This window comes from Rhipicephalus microplus, chromosome 1, assembly GCF_043290135.1.
Source record: "Rhipicephalus microplus isolate Deutch F79 chromosome 1, USDA_Rmic, whole genome shotgun sequence".
Classification (NCBI taxonomy): Eukaryota; Metazoa; Arthropoda; class Arachnida; order Ixodida; family Ixodidae; genus Rhipicephalus; species Rhipicephalus microplus.
The window spans coordinates 182,228,331-182,255,755 of NC_134700.1; the positions used below are offsets into that span (position 1 = coordinate 182,228,331).

General features: G+C 43.6%; 2 protein-coding genes and 1 long non-coding RNA gene across 6 annotated transcripts in view; 2 read left to right on the forward strand and 1 right to left on the reverse strand.

Moving 5' to 3' along the window:
• LOC119178622 (uncharacterized) overlaps window positions 1-17,794 on the forward strand; it is a 104,550-nt gene extending 86,756 nt beyond the window's left edge. For 3 of the 4 annotated variants that reach the window (XM_075888593.1, XM_075888599.1, XM_075888607.1), the window contains exons 22-29: window positions 3-35; window positions 1,102-1,261; window positions 3,099-3,177; window positions 3,262-3,328; window positions 4,869-4,954; window positions 5,038-5,170; window positions 11,540-11,638; window positions 13,508-17,794. In XM_075888593.1, the coding sequence (XP_075744708.1) occupies window positions 3-35; window positions 1,102-1,261; window positions 3,099-3,177; window positions 3,262-3,328; window positions 4,869-4,954; window positions 5,038-5,170; window positions 11,540-11,638; window positions 13,508-13,837 (987 nt within the window). In that variant the 3' untranslated portion in view covers window positions 13,838-17,794. The remainder of the gene's footprint in view (window positions 1-2; window positions 36-1,101; window positions 1,262-3,098; window positions 3,178-3,261; window positions 3,329-4,868; window positions 4,955-5,037; window positions 5,171-11,539; window positions 11,639-13,507) is intronic. The other variant, XM_075888612.1, reaches the window with a different exon arrangement.
• A 247-nt stretch (window positions 17,795-18,041) lies between these two features.
• LOC119178221 (lopap) lies at window positions 18,042-24,869 on the reverse strand. The gene is made up of 6 exons (XM_037429416.2): window positions 24,649-24,869; window positions 20,887-21,020; window positions 20,758-20,787; window positions 19,973-20,049; window positions 19,411-19,518; window positions 18,042-18,244 (listed from the first exon to the last, which is right to left on the reverse strand). The coding sequence occupies exons 1-6, from the start codon at window positions 24,778-24,780 to the stop codon at window positions 18,066-18,068; spliced, it is 660 nt and encodes a 219-aa protein (XP_037285313.2). The 5' UTR covers window positions 24,781-24,869; the 3' UTR covers window positions 18,042-18,065.
• Window positions 24,682-27,046, forward strand: LOC142803535 (uncharacterized). The gene is made up of 2 exons (XR_012894157.1): window positions 24,682-25,310; window positions 26,142-27,046. It is a non-coding gene; the product is annotated as an uncharacterized LOC142803535 (long non-coding RNA).
• Window positions 27,047-27,425: the final 379 nt, after the last annotated feature.

The following is a 27,425-nucleotide window of genomic DNA, read 5'->3' on the forward strand; positions in this document are numbered from 1 at the left end:
AGGTGCCGCCGGAGCCACCTGTACCAGTTATTCCGGTAACAAATCTGAATTGCTCTTATGTGTTACAATGATTCATAATTGAATTTCATAGGGCTAAGTGGCTGTGACATTATGTCATTAGTTACAAGGTCACAAGATGATTCAACATACTGATTAGAAGCCTTCTTATTGCTGCAGATCAAATACCATTGTTTACCCAGAATTGCACTAATCAATAAATATTCCAAACAGATCGCCCAGTCATTCAACCAGTTAGGTTTTTGCATTAAAAACAAGCTTTAGTTGCGCTGTAGACCTGCTGGCTCCCCTGATCATTTGAAAGCAAGAGCTATGCCGGAACAATGCATCAGTACCAATATTTGCTATGAGAGCAATGATGCAAGCTATATTATGAAACCCCCGTGCTACCTTGAAAAGCTCGCGAAAATACATTGCTATAGCTTGGCTTAGTTACCCGCCGGGTGATAATGGCATGAGCACACTTGTATGAAGTGCGACAAATGCGCACTTCAGTTCTCGGTGACAATTGTTTTTCACCCACTATTATAGACTAACAGTGATGTCCTTACTGTGAGGACTGCAATTTTGTGTTTGTGCTCTCCCCCTTTCTCTCTTTCTGTGTGCCTCTTTCAAACATTTTTCTCTCTCTTTCTATGTACATCCCGCCCCATCCCTTTCCCTAGCGTATGGTAGCACACCAATCATTCTGGACTGGTTCACGTACTTGCCTTCATTTGCGTGTGCACGAAGGGGGGGGGGGGGCACGGGGGTGGCCGCCCCCCTAGTCACCTAAGAGGGGGGGGGGCGCAAACTCAATCCAAACATTTACATAATATAGAGGGGGTGCAGTGGTTTGTGCGGGGGGAGCAAAGTCTCCCCCATACATTGACCTAATGAGGAGGGGGTGCTGCGCGAACCTTCGCCCCCCTCTCCACTTGAAGTGGAACCCTGTGCACGCCTATGCTTCCCTTTTGTCACTCCTGTTCTGGCTTATAGTCACATTTTTTTCATCTTTTGTAATCACCATTGTGCAACACTTTAACAGCAGTGCGTACATGGGCAGCCCGTACAATCATCGTTATCTCATGCGCCTTCGACTAGGTACCCTTATCCTGCACTGTGGTGGCCTTCCTGCTGCACTTCTTCTTCCTGTCCGCCTTCGGTTGGATGGCGCTCGAAGGCTGCCACATCATCGTGCTCCTCTGGAAGGTGTTCAACCAGAAACGCACCTACTACGAGAGGTACTACTTCGCCGGATACGGTGAGCTCCGTTTTAAAAAAAAAAAAACACCACTATATCCGCCAAGTCAGTCACGCCACAGGAGCTCGCTCGGAAATGCACGGGCTGTTTCTTGGCGAGACCGTTTCTGTAGGAATACTTGTTAACGAGCCGGCGCATGATGTGTACGCCGAAGTAAGCGTGTTTGGGGACATTCTGCGCCCAGCACTGCACAGTGTTGCCCACGCAGATTGGCACGTTGACCACCATGCCCTTTTATGCCATATTGAATGCTGCTGTTACTCAAATGTCTAACGCTCATAAATGGCAGACGTGGAGCTATCAGGTGTTCTTCAACGGGGTTCAGAGCAGGCAGGTGAGGGGCCAGGGAGAATACCGGTACCCTTACGTAACACTAATTGTAGTAACTTGTCAAGTGCTGCCGTGCCTACGAAGCAACGAGAACAAAGTCGCGAAAAGGCGAGCGTGCGGGCCATCGAAAACCGGCGCCTTGAAGAGTCACTGTATACGCTACCTATAGTTAGCATACACAGTGACTATACAAAGTTCTATAGGCTACCTTTAGGTCGCATATAGAATTTGGTATAGTCAGTTGGTATAGTCACGGAGTTACTGTATACGCTACCTTTAGGTAGCATATGCAGTAACTATAACGCTTTGCGTGCTAATGCACCATCTAGTGACAATTGTTGAAACCACTAGAGAGGACGCCATGAGCGGCGACAGCACGAATTTACCCTGACAACACTCGGGTACCGGCTGGCTTCCACCGCTGGGCCAGGCTTGAGCATAAAAAGCTTTCGGATCAAGCTCCTAAAGAAGCTTGCAAATTGCCTCGGAAGTCTACGCTGTGTTCAGTGAAATCTTCCTGAAGTGGTTTGATTCGAATATAAGCGAACGAAAGCAAATGCTAAGCACACTTTTTAAACAAGTGGCGTTATATGTCATGAGTTGGGTAATTTAATCTCAGCAGTGACATTTCGTTAAAACAATTAGTTAGTGGTTGGAGTTCCCTCCCTTACCGTATACATTCAAAAAGACCCACGTTAGTATGGCCTATTCAAGATAGTTCAACCGTATACGTATATATTGAGGAATGCTATAATTTTGTCCAGACATCACATAAGCTGACTTTGTTTAACACAACACAACCTCTTCTGGCTTAACACGGTATACATTGACCCCATTTCACTCGTTCGCATCGCTTTCACGGAGTGCAATGATCGACAGATGCAACCGTCTCCATCGTGTGCAAACAGTACATGGTAGTACAGGAATGACTAACTCTTATATAACGGCTGTTTTTTTAGTTTATGCCTTAATTATGCAACATGTTCAAACAGTAAGTCAACAAAAGAGTGATGGTTAAAGCACCGGCATGGCTCAGTGGTAGAATACTGGGCTGGCACGCAGCGGACCCGGGTTTGAGAATGTTGGTTAGCGTAAAAAAATATTCCTTCACGCGCAAATGTTACGCCAGCTGAGATTCTTGTAGACGCAGAGCTGTTTTGAAGATGAGGTATATTGTTCCCGAATATGAAGCATTACACGGGATTGCAACTTGCAGTGCTACTCGGTAGCGTTTTACATGCTGTTTTAGTGCAATAATTAAAATCCAACGAATTATAAAAAATTTATGCATCTACAGCGTAATTCAGAAAATATCAATATTGAATAATAACTGATATATATATACAAGAGCATACACCTATAACATTACGCAATTGTGAAAGTTAGTCTTTCCTTTTTACACGTCTTTTTTCTCCGCCAGAACAAAGTTATTTTGTCTTCCTGCAGCCTTTTTTAAGCTGAAAACATGATCGAGTGTTTTTTATTCTAACTTTTCTTTCACCATCAGGAATTCCTCTCATAATTGCAAGTATTACCCTCGGATGTCGATACGACCTGTATGCTAACAGGAGGGCCGATGACAGATTGTAAGTTTTCCAGGCACAACCCCAGTTTCTCTTTTCCTCGGTGGATGTCGACGTCATAGCTTTGTTCGTTTCACGCACTTACAGCTGCTGGATTCCTGAAGAGAAAGGTGTCCGGTACAGCTTCATCGGCCCCGTTGCGGCAGTTATACTGGTAAGCATGTGAACATTCTACTGATTTCACCGCCAACTGGTACTGCTATGGGCCAGAATCCCTAGCCTGTAACATTGATTTATCAATCAATCAATCAATCAATCAATCAATCAATCAATGGAACCCTTATTTCGCATAGAGAAATATGGGGAAGGGGGAGAAAAGAATCCGCTCACTGCATCTTGACAAGCCTCCTGCCCCCTACAGTGTGCATCGGCACATGACCATAGTACGAAACACCATCTCGAGGGAAATAAGAAAGATTATATAAACTTGGGCACTTCAAGAATTAAGAAAAACTCGCAGAAAGTTAGTGGGGAGAATGAAGTGGTTATATACAGTGAAAAACAAAGCCTCCAATAAAACACTTCGCGAATAAAAGAATTTACGGTAATAACAAAGAGACAATAAAGCCATGAAAAGGCATATGCAAAGACCAAAATATATAGACTCCACAAAGAAAAGTAGTTGAACAGGACGTACTAGCACTTTCACATGACGACGACAGCGCAAGGTTGAAGTAATAAAATCTAAACAAAAAAAGACAGACCAACACAGCCGGCCATTTAAAGGGACACAAAGGGCAACTATTAAGTCGACGTTTATTTATGAAATAGCCGTCCAGAAATCTGGTAGTGTTACTTTTGTGCCGAAGAAGGGCCTATTCTGAAATAAAGTCACGTTTTAGTGGTCCGCATCAGGTCAGTGCACTTAAAGTTACCTGCCTCACGAAGCGGACCGGCCGGACCGACTCACGTCACTGTTGCCGGCACAACGTTGTCCGGCTTTACTGCGCTAGTAGCAGCATAACGAAAGCAGTGGGTGCCAGAGCAGCAACAACGGCCATTGATCGATTTTGCGCCATTGGCTTCGAGATTGCGGACACTTTTGTTTTAACTGCGCCCCGCTAGATAACACCACGTGTTTTATGTAACCACGCGAAAATTGAATCTTTGAACCACTCGCGCCATTCTCTATAGTAACGTCCGGCGGGTTTTTTTTTTTTCATGAATCAAACAGAAACGAACAAGCAACAATTTATTGCGTCTCTTGATGCACGGAAGGTTCCTTATTTAGTGCAGTTAGATCGATTACTAGTGATTGATTGAAGACGGTTCGTCTGATGTCATCGGGATCATTTTGAGAATGTCCTACTGCGGCTCAAGTGTTTTTGTGCATTTACGTCCATTTCTCGGTAATTAGGGCACTGTTGATCATATTTTCGTTTTAGATTTTGTCTGACATTCAGCTTTCACTCTGACGTAAATTGTTGTTTGACTTTAGTGTCCCTCTAAGAGATATCAGTGTATCTCCACCATTATTATTGCACCTTATCTTTGTATATTGCGCCCCAGTCCTCTTTTTAGCCTGATTGAAAGAAGACTGCCTGCTACGTTGCAATGTAGCTTGACTGCAGATTCCTGTCGATTCCGGTCATTTTGATACTGGCATCCTCCTCTCGATAACACATCTCCCAATTTTCATACCTTGAACTAGCCATCAATGAACTGTGAACTCGATTCGTGCTTGCCCTCTGCAGCTCAACGTGGGTGCACTTTGTCTCGTACTATGGAAGATGTCCCATGTGCGTCTTGTGGTGGAAAAGTCGACGGCTGAAAAAGTCAAGTAAGTACCACGCTTTTTGCTTTGCTTGTTCACATTCCATAAGGCACAGAGTTGCTTCATGGTGTCTTTTCTCTTCTCTAAAGGAATTGGGTGAGAGGAACATTCATCCTGTTGCCCATACTAGGGGTCACGTGGCTTTTTGGCTTCCTCATGCTCGGAGATAAGGATTTGCACAGGGTTGGAGCTTATTTATTTACCATCTTCAATTGCCTTCAGGTGAGTACTTTTGCTCTATATCTCGCCTTTTTTCTTGCCTACCGCGTTACAAAATTTTAAACATTCACGGCGACATATAGGCACTCGAAGCTTTCAGGTTCCCATTATATATTTGGTTTTATGTTTTTACTTTATACACCCTCGTTAGCAAACGCGTTGTGTCTGCCATTTACCGTGCGTTTAAATATTTATTGCGAGCTACGTATCCTTGTATTCATGCTTTTGGTGTTATGTTATGAATGCCCAATGAAGAAGTATTAGCCCCCGGTCAACTTTGATGCTTTGTTTAAAACTACATATAAATGGAGAAATTCCCTTATAAGGCTGCCCCTTGAAATATTTCAACAAAGTTTCGTGCATTCAAGATATGAAAATATACCCTGGTGGCAACCAGAAGCGATAATTTTTTTTTCAGTATATGCTGTTTACGAAACCTTTGCGCTCTTATACAGCACTGCATGCTTTTTTTTTTGTAGATAAAAAGAAGGGTGAAAATCACAGCACTGAAAATGATACATAAAATATCATCTACGCACAGTTTATGCCAAGCAATGCTTTAACTTACGATCAGTTAATCCTAGAAATATTGCGTAAAGAAGACATTATTTTGAAAGAAAAATTGACAAACATTACATGGTTAGGCAAACTTGGCATCATATTTCTAGCCGTATGTTGGTACCGAAAATAATGCCTCAGTTCTGAAAATGGCAGCCGTTGAACTGTGAGTAAAACGCATTCATGTGGTTCCGACATGCTCACATTCCTCAAGCATGTGTGTGTAGTAGACGAGTGAACCAGACACCCCGCCGCTGTGGTCTAGTGCCTAAGGAAGGTACTCGGCTGTTAGCCCGCAGGTCGAGTGATTGAATTCCGACTGTGGCGGCTGCATTTTCGATGGAGGCAAAAATGCTGTAGACCTGTGTGCTCAGATTTGGGTGCACGTTAAAGAATACCAGGTGGTCGAAATTTACGGAGTCCTCCACTACGGTGTCTCTCATAATCATATATAGTGATTTTGGGACGTTTTATCAAATCATCAATCAGTGACCCAGGCAATTGCCTTCAGAGCATGGGAGCCTTGGTTAAAAGTAGGGCTCCGCTCTCCGAAATTCTGTCGATGTGCGGTAAACTTTGAATTTGTCAAACTAGAAGTTGTGTAAATGAGCGCATGGAACTTGCCCTTTCAACGATGAACCGTATTTTGAACTGATGAACCGTTGAACCGATTCAACAATGAATCTTATTTCCCGTGTGTCTGATAAACTCGAATTGTCGAGAATTCTAGCGGCGAATGTTTATCAATTTTTTCGGACAAAACCAAAAACCGAAAACATGAAGCCCTATTAAAAAGCAATCCTCGGTTTTTGAAACACAGTACAACCAATAACAAAATATCTTGCCTATGTCTTACATCACAAGCTGTATCACGAGTACGAGCTTAAATAGTCTGCGCCAGACACGACGCATTAGATCTTCTCACGGAGAGAACTCGAGGAAATGCGTCAGAGAAGAGGGGGGGAGGGGGGGTATCGCGTGAATGTTTGGTAATTGGGTATGGTTTGGGAATGCCTCATTGTTATTTCTTCGTTATCATTCTGATTTATTCAATGAAGGAGAAGCATTGCTTTCAACGTCAAACGAAAGCCAAGTAAAGATGCCCTTGACTGAATTTCTAACTCTGGATCCAGTGCCTACATGTAGGTGGTGGCCAGGGAACTGTTGTGCAGCGCGAGCAGTCGAATTTTAGGAGCTTGCTTCTTTTGTTGGTGGGTTGTCTTTCGTCGTTGCGCCGGCGTGTACGCTATAGTGCTCATTTCTCTCGCTAGATGCGCAGCTGTGTTCTTGAAAGAGACGCGCGTTCGTAATGCTGGTGGTGGAAGTGGTGTGAACGCCATGGTCGACGCCACTCTAGGCGTCGCGCGTTGTAGCATCTTGAGTGCAGACAATGGCGTGTCTGCCGACAGCCCAATGTGTGTTCTACACAGACGACAAGCCACGCACTGTGCAAATAATTGGTACAGCCCACCATCAAATGGCGACAAGACGACGGATGCGTAGGGGCATTGGCTGTCCAAGACAGCTGGTGCCATCATGCTCGTGGGCTGACACGAGGGCGTGTAGCGTGGCTCTTCAAAAAAGATCATAGGATATCCACGGAGTGAGTAATGATGAATTGGGCAAAGCGTAGGAGGATTTTATTCGTAAACCCTGAATCAATCATCCGCCTGTATGTCTGTATGTTTGTCCATCCGCCCGTCTGTCTGTATATCTGTCCATTTGGTCGTCTGTCTGTCTGTTTCTGCGCCCATCTGTCTGTCTGTGCATCCGTCCGTCTGTCAGTGCGCCTGTCTGTCCGTCCATCTGTCTGTCCGTCTGTCTGTCTGATCTACCTCCTTGGAACCAACAGACGCACGGACGGACGCTTCACCTCACTCATTATTTACTCCGTGAATATGCGGTGAGAACCACTAACGCCATCTAATTATATTATTCCCAGGGACATATACGCACAACGCCATCTATAAAGCAACTCATAAACTAGAGGGGGCTACATACTACAACTACTACTACTACTACTACTACTACTACTACTACTACTACTACTACTACAGAGGAAGGCATGCCCCACAGCGTAACGAGCTTCGCTCCTAAAAGATTGTGTATATAAGGGGTATATACAATCACAGTACAACAACTCTCGTGACATGTTTTTACGTGATGATGATTGAGCATATGTACAGAGCATTCACGGTTCACCGGAATTAACCTCTGGAGCATGCTCCTTCATCACCATTCACTTTATGTATATGCGGGAATTTTTTTTTTTTTACTAGCCACCGCTGCCTGCGTCGGTCTTGCGAGGTGTGAGAGGGAAGGGGAGCGACAGTTCTGCGGGAGACTTTCTGGGCCAGCACGAGAAACGAGCATGCGGCAAGAGATACGATCATGCACAGCAAAGGTGTAGATGGCGCCACCTCTGATGCCAAAGCGGGGTATTGTGGGACTAAGAAATGCTCCTCGTTAAAAAAAAAAAATGACACCTTCTACCGCAACACGGAAGCATGTGTAATGCGAAGCTACAGGCGCTAACGCATACACTGGCGGTGGCGTTGCGCAGAAGATAAACCTGGGGAGGCCCAAAGCAGCACGCAGTGATGTACCGGTGCCGTGGGCTGGTGTTTTCTACTGGAACATGCAAACGCTGATATTAAGCAATGAGAAACAGAAGACTCTGATGGGACAAAGACCCGTAGTCCGCGCACGCTGTGATCTTTTGTTGTTGTCGTTGTTGTGGTTGTGGTTATTCAACAACGCACAGGAGAAAAAAATTCGCCCCGTATCTGCATGTTAATCTGCAAATGTCGTCGAAAGACGATAGTCTTGCATGTGGAGAGAGTGAAGAAAACATTTCTTTGATGTTCTGTGCCAGAAAAGCGGCGAATGGTATTCTGGAGGCGCTGTGTTAGAGTGCCTCGTGCGTGCAGCGGAGGCGAACGAGTGCATCAAGTCACGTCACACGTGAGAAATATCTGGCAGTTGTCTTAAAAACAAAGCGCGTGGCTCAGAGACGGATGTGCGCGCCCGCCTTAGAGGTGATAATGTGTAGAACCGCAAAGCGACGGGTAGGTGCCACCACCGTCTCGTTTTAGCAAAGCGTTGGAAACACTCGCCTTTACGTGCAAGCGTTGGATGGTCAGCGCAGCGTGATAAGCGCTAGGGTCCTCAAAATTACTTATGTATGCCTTTTCTAGTAAAAGGCGCACATGCAGAATATATACGTGTTGTTATGGTGCCCCAGACGCGCGCAATAATTGCTTTTTAATCGACAACTGCACAAGTATGAACGCTGAATCTTGAGCAGCACTGGTGGGCGCTGCGGATGGGGTCGGCCGTTTGGGGTATCAGCTGGTGCAGTTTAGAATTACCGGTACTGTTACGGGCGGACAAACAGACAAATGTACAGACAGACAGACCCAAATTTTTGCGTTGAAGGTCCCCAAGAAAGACTATCGTCTTTAATTAGCACCGGCACTACCTTGCAGGTCCAAATCCAGTGCCGATATATACGGGGTGGCCAGTGAAGGGCTGTGCAGTGGTTTTACAGTGAAATCTGTGTATGGCTTGAAGTAACAATATCAGAGCATCCACGGATTGAATGATAATGAGTGGGGCGAAGCGTCCGTACGTGCGTCTGTGTTCGCCTAAAAAAGAATTGACCGAAGGACGAGTGAAAAGTTGCCAATAGTTGCCATTTTTATTCAAGTTTTGTCAAAAGAGTCGCCACTGTACGTAGGTGCGGCATATCTACTAATTAAATTTGCTAATTTTGTATAGCCCCATAGAGTACAATATACCAATCGTAAGACTTAAATTGTATTGACGTATTTTAATACCAGTCGCAGCACCCGCTTGATTATGAAAGCAGTGACAAAGGGCATGCGTGCACCAGCAGCGTCCCTGAATGCTAGCACGTTACAAAGGCTTGTGATGGTGTCAGTTGTAGCAAATACAGGGCGAAGCAGTCGCTAAGGCAAGAGAGGGGTGGTGTGCGTTGCCTTCCTGGGTATTCAGATTTACTTAATTATCGGTTACTTGATTGCACTACAATCAAGTAACCGATAATCAAACAACTCAATTAGAAAACAACAGAAATAAGTATGAAAATCCTGCGCAACTGTCGCAATGCCTGCATTACACTTTCTACGCAGTCATGTTTACGATTTACAATCACCGATTTTTTTTATGGCTGCCCAAAGAAGCCGCTTTCTCGGTTGGCCGTAAAAGTAGGGTAATAACAAATTTAAACTACATACCAAGTTAGGGGGTTCTACAGCAGCGAAGAAGTCGACAAGCTATTCAGAAGAGTTGGAGCTGTAGTCAGCTGCAGCCATTTCGCGTCAGCTGTAACCGTCAGCTGCAGCCAATTCAAAAAGCAAAACTTTAAAGAAGCCTAAAGCTCTTAAAGCACCTAAAAACCTACTTAACACCCTCGCCTCGCCACACGCAATGCAGTCCTCTGACCTAAATTTTGCTTGGAGGTTATTCGCGGACGCTCCAGTGAGCCCTGCCTCCAGGATCTTGCGGATATCAAGAAATAAACACGAGAAACAAGACAGACGTACTTTATTGCGTGTAAAGGGCACCTTCTACTGGCATGTTTAAAACTACAAAAAATAGAGAAAATCTTGTCGCCTATTCATTTTAAAGATACTTAGTATAGAATGCATAATTCTAAGTCGCCAAGGGCGTCCCAAATTTGCCAATTTGGTGAAAAGTAGCCTCTATTGGCAATGGAAGTTCTTCTGGGAAAAAAAGCCTTAGATAGTAGCCCGCATATTTCTGAAAAGGGGAAAGGGGCTGTCCTTACTAGGACACAACACACGCTTTGCACCTGGGTCTTAGAATGGATAAATGATGTGACCCAAAGTTTTTTTTGGGGGGGGATGGGGTGGGGGGAGGGGCTAGAACGTTTAGGGCTATTATCGCTTCCTTGAAACTGACTATACATTGCTATGCCATGCTTCACCCTGTCACCTTATAGTTTCCCTCCTCATCAGTTTCTTTTCCAGCCCCCTTGCTCAACTAAACTACACAAGACTATGCTGTCTTATGGTTTCTCCTGTCCTCCTCTCCCTCTCACCCTCGCTTTGATTTCCAATCCCCCTGCTATACCATGCTATACGGGGCTATGCTATGCCTTACCCCATCCCTCCATATCACCTTCGCGTCGCTCTTCATCTCACTCGCATTTCCCTTTCCCTTGCTATACTATTATGTACAAGGCTATGATCTGCCTCACTCCCTCTCCTCTTTCTTTCCCACCTAGTCACCTTCATAGCACTCCTCCTCACCCTGACTCCGTTTCTTGCTACGCTGTACTGTACATGGCTATGCTACGCTTTACCTTAAGCACTCCTCATTTCCTTCGTCATCACCCTAACATCATTCGTCGTCACTCCTGACTCTCACTTACATTTTTCACTCCTTTAATATACTATGTCCCTTTATTGTCTTTCCGTGTGTATGCATAACTCGGCGAGCATTGTGAAGCTAGGCGCAGATGCTCCGCATTGTTGCTAAGGGACGAGTATTGACGTCGTAGCTCGGTGATGTTTTTGCCTACACCATGCGCAGCAGTTTCCAGCTTAAACGGCTCCGCTGTCGATTATCGCAGCCTGAGTAAGCGCCGGCAATCACAAGAATCAGATTTTTAGTTTAAATATGTGAAAGCTCAATGAATCTACTGCAAAAGTTGCTGAGGTCACTGTTATGCCACCTGACCTTTCTTGCGTTGTTTAATCAATATTTTTCGCACTGATTCACTATCGATGAGAGGCAAAACATACACGGTAACAATTCTTTCAACAGGGATTGGGAATCTTCGTTTGCCACGTCTTCATGAGCAAAAAGACGAGAGAAGCAATATTCAGGAGCGTCGTAAACACGGGAAGCATCCTGAAAGGATCGGTAAGTTGCAGTTTTTCGTCATTACAGGCATACTATATGCATTCGATGTATTGGGTGTACTACTGCTCATAAGTGTAATTCAGAGTTAATTGAAGTTCATGAGAAAACGCAGGCTTGAAGGTATGAAACATCTTTCGTCAGGTAATAACAAATAATGATTTTCGTAATTATATTATTGTTTAATAAACCTGTTCGGTGAATGTCCAAAAACTCGAAACTGAGTTTTTGTCCAACGATTTTCCGTAACTTGTGTTTGATAAACTATTGGTGTTAGTCAATAGAACTATTAGGTGATTGCATGTTGTTTTATGTTAAACATCATCCACAATTTTCTGGGTGAAAAGCTTTAACATAAAATTTCTTCTGCTTTTCACTGCGTATAGAATGGCAAGTAAGCTTTTGTTGTAAGGTTGCAATATATATGGCAGTGTTCAAGAACCTATTTTTGTAAACCACCATGATAGGCTCTTGAAAACGTTGGGAGAACACGATTTGAAATCCTTTCGTATTTACTGACTGATCACGCAATTTCATGCGAGAGTTATTGCAATAACGAACACATTACCTGCAATATCATGTGTCATGGAGCGTAAGTGTACCTAGTAGCCTGTAAAAGTCATAGCACCGCCACGTGGCGGCATGGGCGAAGTAATAAATGCGATGACAACCAATAGAAATGCCTTACGAAGGAATGTTGGAATTGAACTCCTTTCGAATTCGACGTGGTGTAGCTCAACAAAACGCCAACGTAAGGAAATGTGCCCGCTATGTCGAGCAAAGCGAAGTTCTTGTTGTGTGTCGCTTAACATATCAATCGTCTACTAATCCTTGGAAAGCTAGTGTACCCCCAACCACGCCCAGCCGAACGAATTAGGCAGTCACTGCCGAAGCCACGCAGACCGACCACAGAGAAATCAAGGCCCTTCAGCGTGATGAACCACGGTGTGTTTCATCTACGCTTGCGCCACGATCTTCAGCTGCCCTCTAACGCTATGCCTCACACGTACAGCTTGCGACGCTGAGAGCGATGATCGCTTTTGCACTTATAAGGAACCTCACAGCGACGTCAGCGCTGACGGGAAATTTGCGCCTCGAGTGTCCATATATTTGCTGTCGCAAGAAAAGTATAGGGCTCCACTATTAGAACAATTGAGACGTCAGGAATATCTTTAGAAAGCAGCATGACTTGACTTCGAGGACATGATAAGATACATCAAGTAGTGTTTCGAAGCATACACCAATCGAAAGTAGTGTGGCATCATTTATTGAGACGCATGTATTAGGAATGGGTACGAAGTGATAATCACTTCTGCATTCGTTGTGCCACAAGTCCACATTGTTTTTAGCATCCATATCCCCCTGAAGCTCTGTCAAGTCATGGGGGCGCTGTGTTCCGTACCCAAATATACATACTATAGCGTAGCTTTCTCTCATGTCCTGATATGCCACTTATAATAGGGCGTAATGATCACAACTGCATCTGGAAAAAAAAGCTTACAGTATTTGTAAAGGTGCACGCAATTATGCCATATTGTTACCTGAAAAATACTTTCCAAATTGAAGGGCAGACAGATGCTGTCTGAACTTAAAATCTTGGTGGTTCTAGTGACCCAAGATCATTCTTCTTTAGAATTACCTTGGCACTATCCATAGGCTAAATCACCAAGGTCAACATTGCTGCTTGTGCTCTGTTTTCGCATTGATGGCGTATTCAGAAAACGCACGCTTTCTCTGCGCACGCAGCGGACGACGGCCTACACAAACACGTAAGACTTCGATTTCTGGGTGTGGTGGCTGGCGCATGTTGCATTTCTCTCCTGCTGCCTGCGCAGTTCTAACTGTTTTCGTGGCTTTCATGCCCACCCACAGATGTCGTCGCGGCCCTCAGGTTCCGGAACCTCGTCCACCAAAACCACCTGGTACCCAATCTCCTTATCATCGAACTCTACCTCCCACTCCTCGTCCTCTTCCAACGGCATCCCATCAAACGATGCTGAACAACCCTCGCAGTCGTTCAACTCTGAAGCTTCGTCCTGGACGCCCCTCCAGTGGTTGCCCGGAACCCGCTTCAGGTACAACCTGCGGCTGAATCAGGATGACACCGGGCCGCTGCGCAGCACAGCCCGGCTCGGCAGCGGGGACCAACAGGGCCAGCCCACAGTCGTCAAGTTCCGATGGGCCAGAAGCATCGCGTCGTGACGGACACCACGCCGAGCTCACGTTGCATGAGGGCAAACAGTTCCTGTCGCGCTGATCGGCATCGTTAATTGCCAGCGTGCTTCACGCGGCACACGCTGCTTACACGCGAGGCTTTGCGCGAATCTCGCACGGCGATCATGGATCCGCAGTGCCGTTTGTGACCAAATTATGATTTACTTAACTGTGGAGGTGGAGACTGATAGACCTATGGCAAGAACTCAAAATCCATTTGTGTTGCAGCAGAACAGCCATTTATACTAGTTTGTTACCGGTTCATTATTGAAGATAGAAGTGGGGAGATATAAGTGTTGTTCTTCTCTCCTCCAGTCCGTGTTAAGTACTGAGCCCCACTTTTATCTTCCATAATTATCCATTTACGTTGTTGTGGAACACACCATTTGGTAGTTTTGAATGACGTGCAAAGGGGCACGGCTCTATTGTCTCAAAACGGTTGTTAATATGAAGTTCCGCAAAACTCTGAGTTTAGTTCACAAGCATTTTTGGTTAAAGCTCACAAGCTGATAAGATGTAAAAAGCAGGTGCTAACCTAGATCAGACATTAACATGCAATGTGCTCTTGAGACAATTGATGTGATTCACAAAGATTTTTTGTTTGTTTGCTTTTTGACGGCAGCTGCTGTTTGTAATGATACCAGCGCTGCCACTAATATTATGTGCAACATCTTTAGTGACTGTCATCAGTTTTTAAGAACAGGACAAGGGCAGTAACTTTATGGTGCACACAAGCTGACGCTGAGAGACTTAAACTTGCTTATTTCAACTTCCAAAACACTAAAGGATGTTACGTGCCACCAAATCGTTCGTTCGAAGACTTTTTCAATTAGAGTGTTTTTTGTATGCGAGAAAATAACGAAACATTAAGAGTTATTTTGACACGGTGATCTAACGGAATGCACCACTGAGTCCAGGCGTGAGGCGAGATTCGTGCAAAACTTGCGCCAGCTTTTCGTCAACGCTGTGTCGATTGCGTCGGTCAACAATTGCATTAATCAAGATAGCGTCAATCAACGTTTACTGAGCCAACGTCCCATATGTAATGAAGGGGTTGTGTTCTACTCATTCCGTCTTCTTAACAGCCCGTTTAATTGATAGTGCCTGTACAACTAAGGTATAATCATATTTCGTGTTTTGACGCACACAGCAGTCATATTCTTCTCTCGGAAGAGTGACGGATGTCAAAAAAGCGATTCTAATTTTTTCTTGGTAAACGTTCCCTTTGGGTACCACAAAACGTCCTTTGACCCAGATACTTCGAAACCAAAGGACAAGCTGCATAAAGCATGCCAAAAAAGTTGGAAGTGAGAGCGAAATGTGCAATCACAGCATGATCTAAATCATTAGCACTTGTTCTTTCGAAACGAGAAGGCAAGAAGAGAAGAGGAAGGAAGGAGATTAGTGCAGTTAATTTTTCTTTTCTACAGCCATTGGAAGCCACCATACTATTGGCTTCTAATGGCTAGTACGAATCTGAGACATTGGTACACTAGCTTCTTAATAAAGCTGCAGAAACACTGATAAGTTAGTTTACAAATCTGTATTTGAAGTTACTCTTGTAGACACACTTGGGTCCTTTGTAAAACTGTTTTCTTTTTTTTTCTATCAGGTTTTATCCTTAGTTCCACGATTGTCGTGATACATGGTTATTTTTAGCCAGCATGAATATGAAATCCGACTGTAAGACGTGCGTAAAGCATGTTACTTCTTGTTTACACATATTCCTCATAAATTTTATTATTAAATTCTTTAGCGAAGCGTTCCGGGGTGCGCTTATCATTAAAGTGTGATGTTTTATTTTTTTTCCTTATAGCGAAGTCGGCGTCAAAGCCACATAACATTGTTGTAACACAGTCACACGTACGTAGGGACTCGTGAAATGCCCCGGATATATTTTGGTCATTCCGAGCAAAAAAACATCCGTGCTTCATTTATATGTGTCATGGCATCTAAGAATAAGCAGTGCGCTTTTTAATCACCCAAATTGAACAGAGCAATAACTGACTGTTACCTTGGTATAACAAAGCAAACTATTGATCTGCGTATGATGCGCATGGATAGTGGGTTGTACGCATGTACAGGTGGTGCGAGCAATGTCACCTGCAACATTGTTTCTCGTTTGTATGTTCCTAAAATGCAATGTCTGGATATGCTCTTAGGCTAATGAGATCAAAGTGTTTCATTTATTTCGATCGTGTTTTTGCAGCCAGCAAGTACTGGGCTTTTGCGTAAGTAGAGGACCCTTTTTTTTTTATCAACTCGTTGCTGGCGTAACTCTCGTACACTGTATACGACAGTCTCTCTTTCTTTCCTTTTTTTCATTGTTCACTACCACAAACAAGGAGAGGCAATCCCAAAGAAATTAATTAAGGTACCTTTGTCAAGCAAGGTGGATCTCTACGGCCCCTTTTCTCACGCATTGTAATCAACAAATGGCAACTCTATCATTCCATTTTTAGCTATGATAGCCAGCATCGGAGGCACTTGTCAAGGAACCGTGCTATGTGTCAGTCAGATTAGGATAACTTAAAAAAGCACTGGAATTGATAACCTGCACATTCAAAAATGTTGAGCTTCTTTTGCTTTAACAGTGCAGCACTTCATTTCTGTTATATAACTGCACCAGCAATGATATCATGTGCGTCTTTGGGCTTTTGTCAGTGCTGAAGAAAACTCTTCGATAATCTCCATAAAGAGGTTATTAGACAGCGTCTTTAAACTCGTCTGAAATGAATGAATGAAGCAACCAGAAAGGTAGAAGGCCAGGAGGTTAACCAGAGAGTCTTCCGGTTGGCTAGGCTACACTCGGGGATTAGGAAAGAGTATTAAAAAGATGAGAAAGACACTCTAGAAACGTAACATTTTCCTCGGTGTGTGAGGGTCATCATGATTGTTTTGTTGATTGCATATTTTATCTTGTAGGCTGCGTGAAAATCAGTAATCATTGAGATAGGTTTCCTTCTCCATTATGTTTTTCATTTTACTTTATTGTGTATAGGAAATTATTAGGTTGCGAGTTTTGGAATTGTAGATATAAAAAGTGTCCTAGCTAAAGTTATGCAACCTACTTAATTCATTTCCTTAATCCCCCCCCCCCCCCACCCAAACCAACATAGTTCTTCTACGGCTATCAGAAGTAAACATATTGCCGGACAAAGTATAGCACTCAGTTTTCACTGTAGCAGTTCTTGCTTGTTTTTTGTTCTCTTTATGTTAGTACTCTAGTAAAGTTGCCTTAGTATAGCACGTCAACCCGTACATTACTGAATGAAGTAAATAATTTGCAACAGCCTCGGCCGCCTTTTTCTGTCGTTACCCTGTGGTTACTGAAGCACTTTCGTGTCAAGTTTAGCTTGACGCCAAGTTGTTTATTTTTCGCTTTTTTTTCTCTTTTTTTTCACCTTTGTGAACCCAATGTTCTCCTTTGTTGCCACACAAAAAAAAGCACTTTAGATGTTAATTTCGGCATAAAAAAAGCAACAATTTTGAATTACAGTTCCTCGAATCCATTCTGTACGAGAGCGTGTGATGTCCGTTCACCTCCGATGCAGCACCTAGTCAGGGCTCAATATTTTACTCCGATTAAGTCGTTATGTGTTTCTTGTTTCATTTCGTTATGTTTTTTTCCATGAATGAAATCACTCGTTCTCTTGTTTGAAATGTACGGATACAAGTGTGTACTATGTACTCCACTTTTACGTTCATTGCCGCAGCAAATCGGTGACGTTCAATATGAATGCAACCCCTGTGCGAGGCCTGTTTCTAGGTGTGATGGTGTGCTAGTCAACTTGTGCTTCTCATTATTGTTCGCCCTCGCACTCGCGAGCGTTTTTCGGTGCATCACCATCGGCTCTTATGTAAGTTTGATGTGTAGCTCTTTATATTCTCATCTGTTTGTGAAGCTCATAATGACAAATAAAGTTCACCCGTGTTTGTGTCACACGCATGTGCAATATGTCCTGCCTGTATGTCGTGCCCCTTGGGGGGTTCGTGAATTCATAGAGTGCGTGTGTCTGTGCATGCTATTGTGTTCGATGTTCTCGCAGTTGTTGTGTCAAGTGTATACACACGCTAAATACCTTCATCTAGATTGCCTGCAAAAGGGCTATTGAGAGGACAGTGCGTCGTAATCCACTTTTCAACTAAGTGTTCTGCATGGTTATCATAGTGACTAACAAAGACATCCGTATTTAGGCTTCATTGAAACCATATTTTATTCTCCATTTGAACCTTTTGCAGCTGAATATTCCCGTACTGGATGACCCTTGCATGTTTTTTGTTCCGTTGGCATGAGGAAGTATGTGCTGTACGTCTGTTTCTTCAAGTGGTCCATGATGAAGTTTTGCATCGTGGCATTTAGCATCGGTGACCTTGAGAGAACCCATATATTTTCTGAAAATGTAAGACGACAAATATAGGCAAAAGTCGCTGGCAACAAGCAAACCTTATTTGATATTTATAAATCATTCGCAGAGCGGCGGGACGCCATGACAGGACAATCTCTCGTTGCGAAAAATTTCTGTGAAGCCATATTGGCACCCCTTGAAGACTAGATGTCATTGCAGATCAATCGGTTAATAACCGCCTGTTGTTTGGTTTATTTTACAGGTTACACGTACGCTAGGCTTGTCCGCGTGAATGAGGTCATTCCTTTCATGAACGTGGCTTAGACGATCTCAGAGACATTCAGTGTCAATGTTAAATTATGGAGGCAAGTCGCACGTTCCGGTACACTTCGATTGAAGAAGGTATGCCTGGTGGTGCCCAGCCAATGATAAGAGAGGTTTACTCTGCCCTAAAGGTACAAAGAAATCGAGTAATAGTTAAAGTGCTCAACTTGTGGCGACTTAACATTGCTAGCAGGGGCAGCGGAATTCGTGGTGGCGGAAAGGCGATTGTCACATGACACTAACACACAACACAGAAACTTTGTAGTGACACACAACACATGAGGTTTATATTGAATCGGATTAGGCTTATAGTGAATTGAATTGGAAACTTGATAAAACTTTAGTATTTAAGAGTTGTTGCATTCATCAAGTTCTATCGTTATTGATGATTATTTATAACTAACTGGTATTGTGTAAACCTTTCTGTTAAAGGAGTTGCAAAGATATATACAGCTGTCAAATCAGGCATCGAGCCCACTACGGTGGCCTAGTGGCTAAGGCACTCGTCTGCTGACCCGCAGGTCGCGGGATCGAATCCCGGCGGCGGCGGCTGCATTTTAGATGGAGGCGGAAATGTTGTAGGCCCGTGTACTTAAATTTAGTTGCAAGCTAAAAAACACGAGATGGTCAAAATTTCCAGAATTCTCGAGTACGGCGTCTCTCATAATCATATCGTCGTTTCGAGACGGTAAATCCCATCAATAATTATTATTAGCGAGGCGTCGCCACCCCCATCACGATTGCAACAGTTGCCTTCATGGCATAGGTCAGTAGGATATAGATTTGTGTTGAAGTTTTGCGACTGAATGTTAGCAACCTTTTGCCCCATGACTGCTCCTTAAAACAGTGAACTTGTATAGGACATTATATGAAAGAGAGCTAACGTGCCTCGGCGAACAATGCCGCTGATGATGTTGTTCTCGCAAGCCCACAGCACAGCGTAGTTGTCGTAGTCTGTGTCCAACACTATCATGGGAGAAGCGTAGTGGAAAGAGGCTGCGTAAAGAAAAAGAAAGCACAGCAAAAATGCTAGAGATTCTTAAGTATCAACTTAAATATATAATGCATCTACATAATCTTAAAACCAGCCATGCTGCATAAAAAAGAGGCAAAGCAAAAATGAACGGAAAAATGATAACCTACTCTATACTGGCACTTTCATGTGTAGCGTTATATGCTTCTTTAATTATTTGCTGTTGTTCCTTTATTAAGGGAATGAAGGCGAAAACAGTAATAGAGAGCATGTCTGGCACATTTATGCATGAGTGCAAATGTAAGTTAACCGGTTGAAGAGTGAACGAAGTCAGCCTCAGGGTTTATCATCTGTTAAGTATACGCTTCCGTCGAGAACATCTTCCCGCTGTAGTACGACCTATATATGAACACACACAATAAGACAAACGAATGATACCGTAGTTACGCCAAAGCAGGGATTGCCAAGCGTACTTACCTCCTTTCAGTCTGATTCCATAAGGACTGTTGGCGTCTCTTGTAAGAATTTCTCCATCAATAGAGAGGCTGTCTCCTCTACGAGATTAAGGAGTCAGTTTAATTAATACATCGAGGTACCGTTTCTTTTGTCACAATACATAAGACAAACAAAAGTACGCCTTAGAACATCTTATCGGGACAGCATCCCAACCAAAAAACTTCCGGGACCCAAACTGCATTTGTTTCAACCCTTTCCAACGTGGTGATTCTGTTGTCCTTTCGCATTATGTTTCATCACAACTATGGTGTATCTTTCGGGCAATATTTTATAAAAGAAAACCAAGGGCAACTTCTTAGCATGGAGCATTTATTTGTGTAAACATTCTAATGGACATTTCACTATCTTCAGTGATATTGTATACGCTAGTGGGAGTTGTATCGCATAAATTCGAAAGTTCGTTAATTGTGAAATGAGTACCGTAGTTGTCACGCTAATTTTATTGCATCTATAGCTCATGCTATTCTATTAGCTCTCATTAAATATTCTCATGATAAAGAATATTACATGAGCTTATAAACTTTGAACAATATAACTAGTTTTTTTTTTTTGCGCCTACATTCTTATGTGCTAGCGTTTTTCTTAAATCAACTTCTTGGGCTGTCTGTCGCGCAAATGTACACGAGGTCTCATTGTGATTCATTTTCGTGGCCCACTTATTTCGGCATATATCTCTGATGCGTGCGCTGATTTTTTCACCAAGAAAAAAAGGTATAATTTACTGACTTGTCTTGTTCGTTTCTTACCTATCACCGGTCGTAAACACAGCGGCAACACTGTAACGAGAAACACACGGCACATTAGTGAATTTGGCGGCTTCAGCATTACCCTTCTATGTGCTCTGACAGCGGCCGTCAAGTGTGAAAATAACTTACGGGGACCGTTCACCAAGGACCTTAAGGCCTACGCTGTTTTCTTCGCCTTTGTCCAAGCAGTGGAATCTCACGCACTTCACCATGTACTCGATGATGAACGGCGTCCTCAGAACTTCGTACCAAGTCCCCATAAACTGCAACGATATATTACGGTTTTCGTAAAGAGGCAGCAAGGCACAAAGAAAGCGTTCATTAATTAAAACACTGGTATCCGGTTCACATGGCAGCCGGCTCTTCATTACGCCACCAGGGATAGTAATGGGTAGCCGCGTGTCAGTAAACGTATGTTACAATGCGGGGTAAAGGTTCTCGCTTTAACTGCATGTCTTAATGAACCAGCTCGGTGTCTGCAGTGCTCAATGATGGTGCAAAGCACGGTGTTTTGATGGCCGTCGGTCGAGTTTTTGTTGCGTCAAACATGGGTGCGCCTCATCCTGTGTGATAAATACCGCCTGCACACGATCACTCCAAAGACTTTCATACACATGGAAAGAGGTAACGCGAGATGGCACACGACAAAGAATTATATGGTATATATTTTTAGCGCACATTGTCAGCAAAGCTCTCTGAACTTCTTTAAGAATGGCATATGGTAACCTAACCTGGCTTTTTAGTAATGGGGGCAAAACGTCTTGATGCCTCCTTAATATATTTGCGCACAAAAATGGTTATGCAGTTATCAGTCACGCAGTATGTCTGGCAATGAACCACTGTCGCTGTGGTAATCTCGAACTATCGTAGTACGCACACATTGTGTTGATTACTTTGGTAGTTTCTGCACTCTTTGTGCGTGTGATCTCCTTACGCGGGGCTGTATGATAAGCGCAGTTCTACAATTTCGATATGGTTTCCCAAAACCGTTTACCCATTTACCGGGACGTATGTTATTGATTCGTACCATTCTCTTCCCTAAAAAGTTGTCCACGGATTCGAAGCGAGGAAGCTATAAGGTTCGTGTGCAGAAGCTTATTTTGGTAATGGAGGGCACAATCAAAATGACGGAGGGAGAGCACTGTCGTTGAGTCATTGCAGCCTCTTCTATCTGTCGCTCACCCTTACCCTCATCCCATTCCTGCCACATACACGTGCACACACTACAAGACAGATGTGATCTTTGTACGTTCACGAAATTATCGGTTCTCGATTAGTAGGTGTTACAAAAAGCGAAATGAGACCGAAGCAGAGCCTTAGTGGTCATCATCACTTCACTGAGTAATGATCAGGTAAAACAACCTATTTCCTACATTTCTAATCTTGCTTTACACTGACTCGATGCACCACGTCCTGTTATTTTTTTCATTGCACTGTTTTACCTGGCTTACTCTGAAAAAGCTGTGGTTTACGTCACCTCGGCTACTCTATTTCAGCAGAGAAAAAAGAAAGATATGCTACTCCAAAACAAATGAATGAACAAGCACAACGTTATAAGCCGGACGTAAATAATGCCGTACATGACTTCCTTGTCATGATTATCATCTTTGTACGCGTCATTTGCCTTCGTCATCTATTCGCGTCACGTGATACCAAATTTCGTATATGTGGAGCTAGCGAAACGGCCGCAGGCGTGCTCTGAACATAGCAAGTAGTCAAGTTTTACATGACACTCATGTCCTGATTATCATGTTTGGACGTGTCATTTACCTTCATCGTCCGTTCACGTCACATGATATCCAAACGGTTGCAAGCGCAATATGAGCGTGGCATGCAGTCATGTTCTTACATGACAAGCATCTAATGATTATCATGTTTACACCAGTCACATACCTTCGTCATTCAATCACGCTCGTAATACCAAATTTGGTGTAAGTGAAACTAGCGAAGCGGCCACGAACGCATCATGAGTGTGACATGTAGTCATTTACATGGCACGCATGTCATGATTATCATGTTTTGACGTGTCATTTACTTTCGTCATTCATACACGTCGCGTAATACTAAATTTGGTATATGTGAAGCTATAGCAAAACGGCCGCGAGCGCATTATGAGGGTGGTTTGTTGTCATGTTCTTACACCACACGCGTCATCTTATGTTTGCACCAGTCATATACTTTTGTCGTCCGTTTGCGTCACGTAATGCCATATTTGGAATATGTGAAGCTAGCGAATTGACCACGACTGCTTCATGAGCGTGGCACGTAGTAATTTGTTACATGACACGCATCTCATGATTATCATGTTTGCACCACCCACATACCTTCGTCATCCGTTCATGTCACGTAATACCAAACTTGCTATATGTGAAGCTAGTGAAACGACGATACTTATAGCGCGAAAACAGAACGACGACAAAGAGACAAGAAGGACACCAAGTCTCTCTTTGTTGTCGTTCTGTTCTCGCGCTATGACTATTCTCATGTCATACCAACTATCCCAAGCTGCCACACTTGTAGTAAAACGGCCGCGAGTGCACCATGAGCGTGGCTTGTAGTGACGTTCTAAAATAACACGCATCTCATGACTATCATGTTAGCACCTTCGTCATGCATTCACGTCCCGTAGTACCAAATTTGGTACATATGAAGCCAGCGAAACGACCGCGAGCGCACCATGAGCGTGGCGTGCAGTCATGACTCGTGACTTACATGAGATGCATGTCGCTATTGCAACGTTAGGGTCTGTCACTTGTTTTCGCCATGCAGTTATGTCATAACCTACCAGCTTTTCAACTTGTCTTATGAACGAAACCACTGCCAGAGCAGCAAAACCATGAAATGTAAATCATGACATTCATGGAATACGTGTCATGATAGTCATGGTATGACTATTCAGTTATGCTCTTGATACAGTCATGTGATACCATACCAAATTTGGTATCGATACCATTATCTAAACAGCCAGGAGAGCTGAAATTCGTAGGCGGCAAGATAGATAGATAGATAGATAGATAGATAGATAGATAGATAGATAGATAGATAGATAGATAGATAGATAGATAGATAGATAGATAGATAGATAGATAGATAGATAGATAGATAGATAGATAGATAGATAGATAGATAGATAGATAGATAGATAGATAGATAGATAGATAGATAGATAGATAGAAGAAATACAAAAAATGCGATTCTTTGATGTCTCTATTTCCGGACATTCCAAGGATTAAACGAGAGGCGGCAATCGCACACTTTCTTATGATCTGCGCTTCGTGTCTACTTCCCACCTTTCACCGCCTCTAGCTCATGGCTATATACTAGTTCACTATATTCATGGCACTGCGGCCCAACCCTTGCTAAACCTCGCTAATATCAAGAAGGTTGCGCCCAGCGAGTTTAACGTGACAACCCTTTCTGGTCAGATAGTTCTCCGTTTGCGTCCTTCTGATATTTGTTTTTTTTTAGTAAGCATCAAATTCAAGGCAAATTTTACTGGAGATTAAGTCACGAATACTCGTGTCTGTAAGTTATTCCATCAGAATCAACAATCTTTTTTTATGTATGATTAACGTGCTCGGGTTTCCTCCTCAATTGAAAAGGGTGCGTGCGTGCAGCTCCTCTAGTCCGGCCGTGGAGGTGGCTACCTACTACTACTACTACTGACACTACTACTACTACTACTACTACTACTACTACTACTACTACTACTACAACTACTACTACTACTACTACTACTACATACATCGTGGACGCATGACTCAAGGCATAGGGAGCCTCGACAGCAATACCTTCTCTTAATCGGTAAGTTCACACCGCGTGCCGCTCCTCTAGCGCGGCCGTGGTTCATGCAGCACTATGTACTAGAACTGAACACAAGCTGTTCCTTACCCTGTGAAGATCGAACTCGTCCTTCTCTTTTAGCGTCGGGCAAAGTCCCGGCATGACCATGGCACCGACCGCCGTCGCTTCCAGGAGCATCGCCAGCCATACGACGGCGCTGCTTCCACAAGATGGGTGCATCGAGAGTCGGCGCGCACGCACACGCCAGCAAACAGACCACGTTACTGGTGCCTCGCGTTCTTCACGGAGGCAGCACGCAGTATCACGTAACGCAAGGCCGGCCCCCAGGAGCAGCTCCGCCGTCGCGGATCAACTCTCGCATCCGCAGCGCTCTGCTGGAGGTCGCTTATCGGGCGCGTCCCGATGCTCCCGGGCTCGAGCATTGTACGTCGCCGCGTGCCGGTGCACAGGCAACCGTCCGTGCCCCTTCCATTTTCATGAGAGCACGTAGAGGACGACGGCGCCTTGCGAGGCGCGAGCACCTTCCTACGCCTTGCACCTCCGCCATCGGGCACGCCGTGACGGGAGAGGAACGTGTCCAACCGCGAGTGAAGCTTCAATTTCGGCAGGCCGTCCCTGGCTCGGTGTGCCCCCGCCGCCAGCCGCCACAACGAGAACGGGCAGCCATGCGTGAGAAGAAACTCTTTGCGAGTCGCGGGAATCCGGGGTGGTCGTGTACTTGCGGAGACGCAAGACATGCAGTGGTGATGGTAAGTTCCTAGGATCGTTTTTCGTCAAAAAAAAAAAAAGAGTTGGAGGTGCTGACTGGGTCGTTTACCTGACCGAAATTTCTTTTCGGTACTCTGAGTCTGTTTACTTATTTGCAGTCAGTTTTCTTTTTTCTTATACGCATTTGTTTACGTGGGCTACTCTTGTTATATTTTCTTTGTACTTACTGTATGGATGAGCGATCTCGCTCTCATTTCCGAAGTAATTAATTCGCATACAATGAGAATAAAGGACGCAGACAACAACGCATAACCTCATGTCATACATAGTCTTTAGACGGGCCGCAATATTATGATGCAAGAACTTGCCTTATTACGTGTAATTAACTTTTTATGAGATCTTGTAGATTGTGCTTTCCTTAAAAAACCTAAGCACCGTTTTTAACGTATTGTACAATGCTAACTTCTATTTACTACACATACTACACAATTTAAAAAATGAACTCAAACTTTTACTATCGTATTCCCTTAATTTTAGACTGTGTGACAAATAACCAACTATAGTGTTTGTTTCCAGGGTTGCCGTTTGTAGCTACTTGGCACCATATTGGCTGCTTTGTGACGACGCATAAAGATTAGAGCAGGAAGGAACAGGAGAGAGAACAAATGCGGGGCTGTTAACCTGTCTCTAAACACTGGTGCGCTAGCCTGCACTGGTGACATGTATAGGAGAACATAAATGTTTCAGGTGGATAGAAAGAGAAAAAAAACTAGGAGATGTCGCACTCTTCTAACTGGTTCTATGGCTACTTTCTGGCTGCTTCACCCTTCTATTTCGGCTCATTTACAAGCCATTATTCTCATTACTTGCAGATAAAAGGTGAAGCAAGCCTGGAAGATGACCATCGTTTGCAAACATTTTCTTCAAGATACGTGATGCACGTGCATGCCCTCGCCAGGTCAGCGGGATGGGGTGCATCGAGGTGTTCAACGCGCAGGGCTACTGCAAGGACGGAGTAACGAAGTTGCAAGAATATACCCAAATTCGTGGCTAACAAATTTCTAACGCCGATGGCCATCTTTGCTGACGCTGCGCATCAGTTTATTTAATGTGGAATCGCTGCCTGAGGTCTCGCGCAACTTGACTAAAACATCCGCAGTGAAATGGACCTGGACTGTTCTACAATTCGTTACATGAAGCTGGTCTACTATTAAGTCAACTCTGCGAACCATTCTTGATCTGCGGTTTAACAATAAGAACAGCCTCAACAGTTATTCTTTCTTCAGAGTTGCCTCAAAATTAATCTATCTATCTATCTATCTATCTATCTATCTATCTATCTATCTATCTATCTATCTATCTATCTATCTATATATCTATCTATCTATCTATCTATCTATCTATCTATCTATCTATCTATCTATCTTACTATCTATCTATGTGCTTACGTCTCGGTGCTCTCATGATCACCCCCTTGGAGTAAACCCGGAAATTAGTATAGAAGGGTACAATAGTTTGACGAATATGGCTCACTAGTCATCACGTGAATAATGTCACAATCCCTTCGCGTACGTCGTCAAACACTTTCCTCCAGACAGGGGCACGTACCGGGAGGGGGTATGTTCCAGTGAAATGCGGTTGTGTGCCACAGGTGTTTCACAGTTGATTGCTACCCAGGAATACACATGGGTAATTATAACGCTTGATTATTAAGAAAAAGTGGACATCGGCAGCGTTGACCCTACGAATGTAAACAATAAATGGCATTGTCCCAGCAGGAATCGAATCCTAGCATTCTGCGTGCCATTAAAGTATTTTACCACAGAGCCGTGCCAGGTCTCAGAACTACCTTTTAAATATATATATATATATATATATATATATATATATATATATATATATATATATATATATATATATATATATATATATATATATATATATATATATATATATATATATATATATATATATATACATATATATATATATATATATATATATATATATATATATTATTGTTGAAACGCCAATGGTGGTTGCAGTGCTGGCTTTACAATTTCATAAACATTACATAGGTACTCCTATGACACAGCCGTCACATTGGGTTAACATCAATCGTTGTCTGGTGCCATCCACTGAAATTTATGTAGCAG